General features: G+C 39.3%; 1 protein-coding gene across 1 annotated transcript in view; it reads right to left on the reverse strand.

Annotated features, from left to right (window-relative positions):
• Positions 1–7874: 7874 nt before the first annotated feature.
• Positions 7875–10390, reverse strand: part of CHRFAM7A (CHRNA7 (cholinergic receptor, nicotinic, alpha 7, exons 5-10) and FAM7A (family with sequence similarity 7A, exons A-E) fusion) — a 43069-nt gene continuing 40553 nt past the window's right edge. The window contains exon 9 of the mRNA XM_009321572.1: positions 7875–8773. Within this exon, the coding sequence (XP_009319847.1) occupies positions 8255–8773 (519 nt within the window). The 3' untranslated portion in view covers positions 7875–8254. The remainder of the gene's footprint in view (positions 8774–10390) is intronic.

A 10390-nucleotide genomic window follows, 5' to 3' on the forward strand; every position in this document is an offset into this window, starting at 1 on the left:
GGTGCAGGACCTTGCACTTGCCCTTGTTAAACCTCATGAGGTTCACATGGGCCCACTTCTCCAGCTTGTCCAGGTCCCTCTGTATGGTATCCCGTCCCTCTGGCATGTCGACTGCCAGAATTATGCCGTTCGTGGCATTATGAAAAGACTATTGAAGTTTCCATACTAACTCTGTTCAAGAGAAAACATTCACCACCCTCACCAGAGGTGAAGGCCCCTTATGAAAATTGTCAGTAATGAAAGCTCTTTGACCAAACACACTGCATACTAACGAGAAAATTGAGACAGCAAAAATGCCATCTCTGATATCTCAGAGAACTGGAGAATAAATTAAGTTATTTTTGAGCCCAAATGGTCTAAATTAGGTGTATGTATCAAAGGTGACAAATACTGCAATTCAGAAAGTGCTCTGGTTTTATGCAAAAAGTTCTGACATTGTTTAACTCTGAGAAAATATCTTTCTGTTGCTGTTATTACTCTGCATGCTGTGCAAAGACATGATACCACTCTTCTTGGGGCCTTTGGAGCAAGGGACAGAAGAGTTTGAACTTGCAGAAGTTGCAAAATGAAGGTGTGTTTTGTATATAATATTGGGTTACTGTTAAAATATGATAAAGTCAATGTTTGGAGATGCAAATCTCAGAATTTGCACTGTGCAGGTTTTATATTGCTGCAAGCAGGTAGGACATTTTCCAGTGCACTAGGCAAAGTGCATGAGAAAATAAATGGGCTTTTATTACTGTATTTAGTGGGCATGAATCCAGTCTTTCAGAACTGAGGTTGGATGCTTTAGATCTTTGCAGTACCATTCATTACGGGTTGGCTTCCATTGGGTGCACAGAGCAATCCATTAAAAGATTGCAGATGAACAGTGAGCTGTTTTAAAAGACAGGCTATAGTGCGCTAGGGCTAAAAGCTGTGCTGGCCGTAGGATTTTCAGTTATGCCCCATTCAACCCACACAGATTGCTTCAAAATTTCAGCAAGAAGGTTGTTACCCCTATCCCATTTATCAGCTGGCATACTAAAAGCGCTGGCATATTACTGCAACTGAAAAACTACTGCAAAGCTGTGAATTCCAGTATATTTTTAGCAACAGAAACGATACTGGTTTTGAGCTAACATATACATTTTCTCTGCATACATTTTTCAGATTATTTTGCAAGTGTTTACTTACATCTTTGAGTATGTTTTGTTTTAACTCTCTCTCCCTGAAGAAGCAGACTTTATATGTACATGTAGAAATAGGGGGAGGGCAGTGAGATGTTCTCTGAGTTAGGGGCAAGAAGGCTTCAAGCTATGACCAGCTCTAGACCTTTGCATATGTATGTCATTAAATGAAGTGCGGTTCAGATCAGATGTCACAAATGAGGCTCTGCACATGCATGTTAAGGACCCAAATTGACGAGTGGCCATCTGTGACTGGTCAATGTGGACCTGCCCTCCCTCAGCCCCGATCTGGCACAAACAGCACAGGCTGTTGCTCATCTGCTGGTGGTCAAAGAAACTCTCCTATGGCTGTCCGGGCTTTGGTGTACAGGTCTGGTACTGATGACATATGTCACAGCTCTCTGTTGATGATGATATCAAACATGCCTCCCCCCATTCTCTGCCAGTCCTTCATATGCCCTTTTTACCTTTTACAGCATGTTTTAAAAGATACAATGCTTTGGCAGCTTGTCCTTGTTTCTAGTCTCTTCACTGCAAGATACTTTCAATTATAAACAACATGGATGGTGTGTAAATTATCATTAAGCAATGTTACAACAGGTCTTTGCTAACTGCAGACAGGATAATGAATGAGTGTTAACCTCAACTGCAGAAAAAGATGCAGCAGTTTAACTTCAATAGGTTTTAAAACTGGTTTAGTGAAGAAAGAACTACAACCACTGTGCTTATTGGTAACCTGGTTTCAGCTTAGTCCAGTTTAAGCCAGTTTCTGATAGACTTAAGAAAAAACCAGTTGGGCTACGTATTGCAACCCATCACTTCCAAGTCTCTTACATTATTACCTCATCAAAAGAAAGAAACATCTTATAAGCCGAGCTAAGCACTAACCGGTGAAGACAGCATATTCTCATTGTACCCATGTATGTAGCATAGTCGGAAGAACCAGGAAAACTTACTCACTTTTCATGCCGCACAGTGGAACTGGTGAGCCTGCTTTGCCCTGCAAGTACGCTGCTGCCATCTGTGAAGGCTTCTTCCACTGTGACAGGCATACGTGCACTGCAGTGTTGGCATGAATATTCGATTGGAGCATATTCCTTCTAGTGTGCAACTTGGCATGATAATGTCAAATTTTGTGACTACAGCCTCTCTTGAGTCAAGAGTTAAACTTACATGCTATTCCTGAATGTTGGTCCTGTAACATTTCTTCTGATCATAATAGTCTGCTAATTAGGTTTCACTTGGCCAGAAATTGGAAGGACAGGGAGCAACAAATGTGCTGTGTCAGCAAAAGCAGTCTCAAACAGGAATTCTTGTATAGCAACAAAGTTGTTATGGAAATGTTTCACAGCTGTATGTAATCCGTGTGTACAGAGAGGTAAGATAATACTGTCTGAGGGATGTTGTGCATATATCTTGCTCTGGGATGCAGAATTTTGGTTTCCAAGCCTAAAGCCAATTTAATATAAATATTTAATATTTGGCTTATTCTTAATTCATTTGCATGCCTACCATGGACTAGAGAAATACATAAATGATAACTGTGAGGTTTGTTGGACTGCATATGGTCCTTATCCCAGGCTTCTGGACTCAGTAGAAAGATTTCTCTGCCTTTTACAGGCACTGAGGCACTGGATTATATCCTGAACTGTTTAGTTAAGAGGAAAACCTCTATGGATGTTATTCTCATGTATGCATACTCCAAAGTAGCACTATATCATGTCATGGCTGTTAAATAGTTGTTGGGTTTTGGTTTTGGGGTTTTTTTAAGGTAAAAATATGCAGATAGTTCAAATTATTTTGGGGTTTAAACTGCTGTTCCTGTATAGCTTTATTACAGGGACAAGTCACTGCAGCTCTGAAAACCCAGTGATTACTAGTGATACCTTTATAGTGAGGTTATAGATAAGACACTGATGCTAAGTTTCGGACTTGAGTATTTTCATGTTCTGTTAATAAATTGCGATTTTGAATGTGGTCGTTGGAGTGTGAGAGATTGTTGTTTATTCTCTCTCTACGCCATCATCTGCAAATTGCTTAATAGCACAAATAAATGTTACATAAACTTCAAGGTTTTCTTTTAAGCAGCAGAAGCAATGTAAAAAAAAAAAAAAGATAATAGTGAAAGGCTTTCATTGGTGGTTGTAGTCCTGTTCAGATCCTGTTTGATTACCGGGTTAGATTTGCTGTAACGTGCAGATTCTGTTCACAGCCTTTTAAGATTTACTGATATTTTAGTATCATGAGATTAGGCTAAGAAATCAGTTTTGTTGAAGAGAAAATATATTCTGATTGTTCTTAAAGGATTAAAACTGGATGGCTGATACTGTTACTCTCTATAGCCACAAGACCCAGTGCTCTGATGGACATTGCCACCCACAGGGCAATGACGTTGGATCTGCTTATGTATAAACTCCTAAATCATAGCAGCTTTCAGTCTGCATATTAACCAACCAGGTGCCTGAGAGTGGTAGCAGACAGCAGTCCGATTTTAATCCCCATTCACAAATGCTTCAGAGATGGAGTACCTGTGATGGTAGGTTTATACACAGTGCCAGGAACTGCCTGGTGTGTGTTGAGTTAACCTGTCTGACCATGTGGAAGCATAACAGCAAGTTTGAGGTAATATGTCCCACTTCTCAGCACTCTAGAAGAGAGGGTAGGCATGTTGGCTTGGAAGAATGAGCAGCCATCAGCATGAGCCTCACCTAAATATCTGACATTGTGACCCATGGCAGCTGTTATCCAAAGACAGGTTGGATTCAGTAACAACTACATGCTTGTATGATGTGGTGTGTTGACCTTGACCAAACTGGTCTTTATCAGCTGTTCCTTAGAAGCTTGTGGAAGCAATAATAGAATAAAGTCTTGGGTTCAGCAACCCTTGATTTTTACTACTGGCACATGCTCAGCAGGATGTTGTAAAGTTAGAAAGCTTTTCAGGAAGCTGTTTCAGCATGTGGGCAGTACAACTCATCTGGCTGCAAAAAACTACACTGACTTTTTTTTTCCCCCATCTGGGGGATATTCTGCTGATTAGATATTTTTTTCACCAGTAGCCAACAAACAAAATTTGCAGCTGGCAAAACCAACAGTTTATTCAGCTGGTATGAATTTGTTTTTTCTCTCTTGTTTCTCCCTTCTGTGTTAAACTTCATGAAGTAAATTAATACTGGCATTGAGGCCAGTCCAAAACTTACATGGTATTTCAGTCCTACTTGGTTAAATTTGATCACTTATGTAAGACTGAAGTAATATATGTTTGATGTGGGACTGGTTTGGTAGGAGGATATGAGTGTGTTTTTATTTATCAAAGACCTTTGTCATCCCAGGTTGATATATCCAAAGACATTTTTCTTCCTTTTATGGCTATTCATGTTTTCTACCGCTTGAGTTTATTTCCATCTTAGCAAAATGAGAAACAATCGAAAGTCTCTTGATCTAAATCTTTTATTTGTACTGGACTGAAAAGGTATTGAATTGCTTATATGACAATCAGTACCTGACAGATGTAACATCTCTTTCTAATGCCCTTTATGCAATGTTTCTTAATGTAAAAAATAGTATAACAAAAGGAAAGAAAATCTGGGACTTTGGTTTACCTTCTTTTCTTGTTAAAGAAGGTGAAAAGTTGAATTGTCACAGGTGAACTGAGATTACATCCTGCAGCTAGAGAGAATGTAAAGAGAATTTAAACTTTTAAAAAAAGTGTTACATAGTATTATCAATTCCTATATAAAATAATTTAATATTTTAAATACTGTTTAAATAATTTATCTGTATTTAAAACTAACCTTTTAAAATTTTATGTTTGGAACTTTTTTGGCATTAACATTTAAATAAATTTTTTTAAATATTAAAAAGTCTTTTAAATATTCAATACAATTCAATATAAAAACAGAAAAAGTAATATACATTGTTCACACATAGTATTGTACATGACAGCTGAGCTCTAGAGTGAGCTTTTGAATTTGTCAGATAAGTCGTAGCTTAGTTGTAGTGAACCACTTGTTTATCCTCTCTCTGGACTCTTAAGATTATAACAGATCCTTACCATCAATATGTAGTCTTTAATATTATATACACATACTGTATACAGTATTTAATTTCCATCTCTATGCTCAGAATTGTAAATAAATATTTTTCCCAGCCTTTAGATCAAAATATTGTTTAGCACATACACAAATATATTTAAGATGCACACAATTTGACAAGAAACATAACAATTTTGCTCAGGTCAGTTATAGGAAAATTTACCTCATAGATGCAAAATAATGTATCTGAGAAGTTGCCACTGTTGTATTTAAAATTTATAATAATCTTATTACCAAATGTTTACAGGTTATGTTAACAGTAGGAAAATTAGGATTCACTTGTCCCCTTGGTGCATTTTCATTAATCCTGCCAACGATAAAGGCAGTAGTGTAGGCATGATGTTGGTGTCTTACAGCTACTTTGTCTAACACCTGGTATTCGCTGACGGTATTACAAACTTTGACAGTATTACAAACTCAGTGTTAGAGACTTTGGCAGACTAAAGGCCAAATACCAGTCTCCGGTTTTTAAACGTAGGCATGTCTGTCGCTGATAATGAAGTTTACTGTCAAATTCTAAATTGCTTTCTCCATCCTTCTGTAAAGAACTCCTGTATTTAGCAAGATGATTTCTACAGATACTGTAAATGGATTCTACTGGAAAGAGGGGTACTCTCATGCTTCCTGTATTACATGCGTCATATATTATGATTGCAATAGTTGTGTCCCATTGTACAAGGTAGTGCCCAAAAGTCTTCATTTCCTTCTTGAAAAATTCTTCTCCAAGAGGAGCCCAAAACTTTACAAAGACTAAATGGAACATTCTATGTAGCTACTTAGGGACACTTGTGGAAGGAAAAAATACCAATGCAAATCAACATTCGCATCAGGAAGCCTAGTCTAGAAACATTACTCAGAAGAGCAGCACATGCCACATGATATGTGTAGTTATTCACAAATGAACAAAACTCACATTTCAGATTTTGGACTCATAGTTTCCTATTCATATGCAATCTACAAACTAGAAACTATTTGCAGGAATTATTTGCACAGCTAATTCTTAATAATTGTTCCTGAAAATATAACTTCTTCATAGTTAACTCTGAGACATGGTTTCAAGATGAGCTTTCAAGGAGGATTTGAATGCTTTGCTCATGTCTTTGCAGTGTGAGATTCTGAATGAACCTTCAAGAAGACAGAATTCACAAACTGTGAGAAATATCCTGCCTTCCTTTCACTCCTCCTGCCCTTTTCTCTGGCATGAAGGTGCTTGAGCAGGGTGTTCACTCAGGTGATGGACTGCACCTGTGGTGACTCTGGGCTTGGTTTACATGAAATTTGATTCTCCTGCTTTCAGGGGAGCAGACTCTGAAAAAGGAAATTGTTACCTAGGGAGAATAAGCATTTCAGTCACTTTATTTTAATCCAGCTTAAGAGATAAACTGAGGCCCTGAGTTTATTTCACAGTAAAAACATGGTACAACAACAGGCCTCCATTTGTGTCTCTGAAGATCTCAGCCAAAAAGTCAGGATTCTGTAGGATAAAGCAAGCAGTCAATGCTCAAGTAATCCTGCCCCACATCTTTTACCACTTAAATCGCTAGTCAGGAATACTGGTGTGCCAGCAAGAGACTAATTCTCAGCTGTTTTGTACACACGAAGTTTCAGGTCCTGATATTCTCAGCTCAGCCCTTTTCATTAAGACATCGAAGTCATGTGAAAACTAAGCATATTTTGATGGGAGAATTTCAGAATCAGGGATAACATAAAGTGATGAACTATTAGTTTGGCCTTTGCAAATGTCTCTCTAGACTTAAGAGAATTTGTATTTAAGTCTTAACCTTTCCTTGGATGTATATGCAGTGTGTATATATAAATATATATTTATACAGTTCATAGTTCATATCAGACCCAAGAAAGCTTTATTATTCATTAGTGCTCTTCAGATGATAAACTGAGCAGAAAAGGTGCGGTTTTCTTGTAAAGACATGTTATGGTGACTCAACAGAAGGAGTTCTATAAAAGGCTAAGCATAAAACAGATCAAACGTTTAATTTTTAAATTAAAACCTTGATCTCAGGATTTAATGGCTTCTTTTTGCTTTATATTCTTCATTTATGCTTAAGCCTGTACAAGACACCGAGCACTTTCTCCACATTGGAATCCGGTTAACAGTAAAGGGACAAGTGTGTGTATTTTTTTTTAAACAAGTGAGGATAAAGGCATCATAAATCCTTCATTTTCTTTTTTGGTAGTTAAAAAGGTCATCAGTTGAAAAAATGTCTTTCTGGGGAGAAGGAAGAAGTAGTAAACACTACAAAAATTACTGTGAAGCCTGTTTAAGAATTCAGGCCAAACTTCTAGGTCAAATCCAGAAAGATACAGAAGAACAAGTTATGTGGTGTATCATCTTGACTTTCGGGTTTCTGGTGTCTCAGACAAATTCAGAATCCTGTAAAGTCACATATGGTCTATGTAAAATGCATGGAGGGAGTTATGGGTCTGGTTATAAGTGAGCTGTAGAGCTACATACTACAACTGAGTAAGAAGCAGTAGCTGAAAAGCAATTTATTCCTCCCTTTTCTCTCTGTGGTTTGAGCTTCCATCTATTTGGATTTAATCATCTCCTAAACATAAGTGTTTACGATCACTCGTTCAAATAGTTAAGGTGGACTACCTTCTATCTTTTATAACAAAGTCTGGAAGAAGTGACATTTCTGGCATTGCCTAACTGTTATTTTGTAATAGCCAGTTCAAAAATATGTAAGAGATGGTGGTGCAATATCCTGTCATTCTGAAGGGACTCGCAGCCACTTCGCATCTCCCACCGAAGAGTGCTCAGAGGAGCTGCGCATAGGCAGCCCACGGAGAAATCCTTGGCTTCCCTTCTGAATGGTGCCACTCTTCCGAAAGGAACTCGGGATCAGAGAGGGGGGCAAAAGAAAGCGGACAATGAGAAGCAGTATACTCATTAAAAACAAGCAATCAAACAAAAAACACACTCTTGTTTGCTACATATCATACTTCAGAGAACCAGATTGTAGTTAGGAGTTAAGCAAAATCCTTAGAAACGGCCTCTACAAAGTTTGGTGCTGACATTAAAATACCAATTGTACAAATGATTGTGAAGACTGAAAAAGCCATCAAGCAGAGCCGATCCACTACAGAGGCTGCAAACTTCCATTCATTGCAAATGGCTTCTTCTTCATCCTGGTCTCTGAATCGGTTTGCAATGTACCTGACCTCTTCCAAGATCTTAGCCAAATCTGGGTCACCTTCAGAGGGGTGGCCGCTGTGCAGCAGGTTTTCTTCATCTGTTGGTGAGCAGGTCATCCTCCCACAGATCACCCCTGAATCAGTGGTAGGTGTGCAGTGAACCCCTTCCAGCCCCCTAAACCCAATGTATAGCATATTCCCATTACTGGATTGCTGTCCGCTCACAGTGTTCATCTCCACACTTGATAGGCTACATCGACGCTGTTTATGTTGACAGGCAGGACGCACTTTATCTTCCCCTGGTCTTTTCATCCTCAGAAACCAAGCACACCAGTTGAGAAGGATGATTCTTGTCTGAAAAAAAATTTTTCAGAGTCAACATCTCTTCACACAGCCACTGTCTTTGAGCGCTATTGGTATTTTTGCAGCCTGGGTGACTGTCTGGTCCATGGTCTCTGCTTAGTCTGCACAGGAGTTCTAGAAAATGGTGCCAGAGTTTTCCAACTGGTTAATTTGCCAGTCACTGAGGCTGCTTTCTTATTCTAGCAGTGCTGTTGATTGCCTCAGGCTGACTTGCTATTGGGAGTCCCCCCTTGTCTGATGGGAGTCTCCGAGGTGTCAATTTTTTGTTACACTTGAACAGCGATATGCAGCCTTTTCCACCTTTACTGGAAACCATGAATTAAAAAAAAAAAACACTTACTGAAGAAGAATTACTTTTTAATAGTCTTAATAGTGCTGCTTTAGATTGTAGTCAATAAATTACAATTCTTTTACTCGTATTTGTGCTCTGATATTAAATTCACATGACATTACTGTTTGGAGAGGGCTGCTAAAACAGATGCTATACTGGACTGGACCACCAAGCTTTATAATGTTTTGGCTCTATTCTCATGTTGCTTTCATGACAGTTGATTGCAGATTTTAGAAAACAGATCTGGATGTAGCATGGAAAAAAGATGGAAAAATTACTTTGATTTAAAAAAAATACTTTGCAAATTTAATCAGTGTGTATCGTTTTATTGTTTTCTGCATTGCCTTAATCCAGCCTTACAGAAAGCGCAGGCAAGCCAGAGATTGTTCCAGTTCAGATGCAAGCTTCTGTAATTTAATTCAATCAGATGTTAAGAGCTCATTCCAGTGTTTCTTTTCCAGAGCACTAATGAAATATTATTGTCTCATATAATATGCAAATCTTACACTGTAATTAATTTTAGATTTGGTCCATTTGTTCTGACTGTGGATTGCCACTCAGAGTAGATATTATATCCAGGCAAACATCCCAACCAGAGATAGATAGAATCATAGAATCATAGAATCATTAAGGTTGGAAGAGACCTCCAAGATCATCGAGTCCAACCGTCAACCCAACACCACCATGCCCACTAAACCATGTCCCTAAGCGCCTCATCTACACCTCTTTTAAATACTTCCAGGAATGGGGACTCAACCACTTCCCTGGGCAGCCTGTTCCAATGTTTAACTACTCTTTCAGTAAAGAAATTTTTCCTTACATCCAATCTAAACCTCCCCTGGCGCAACTTGAGTCCATTTCCCCTCGTCCTTTCGCCAGTTACTTGGGAGAAGAGACCGACACCCACCTCGCTACAACCTCCTTTCAGGTAGTTGTAGAGAGCAATGAGGTCTCCCCTCAGCCTCCTTTTCTCCAGGCTAAACAACCCCAGCTCCCCCAGCCGCTCCTCATAAGGCTTGTTCTCCTCTGGACACGCTCCAGCACCTCAACGTCCTTCTTGTAGTGAGGGACCCAAAACTGAACACAGTATTCGAGGTGCGGCCTTACCAGTGCCGAGTACAGGGACACGATCACTTCCCTACTCCTGCTGGCCACACTAGTTCTGATACAGGCCAGGATGCCGTTGGCCTTCTTGGCCGCCTGGGCACACTGCCGGCTCATGTTCAGCCGGCTGTCGACCAGCACCCCCAGGTCCTTTTCCGCCAGGCAGCTTTCCA

This window comes from Pygoscelis adeliae, unplaced genomic scaffold (assembly GCF_000699105.1).
Source record: "Pygoscelis adeliae isolate BGI_AS28 unplaced genomic scaffold, ASM69910v1 Scaffold183, whole genome shotgun sequence".
In the NCBI taxonomy this organism is placed as follows: domain Eukaryota; kingdom Metazoa; phylum Chordata; class Aves; order Sphenisciformes; family Spheniscidae; genus Pygoscelis; species Pygoscelis adeliae.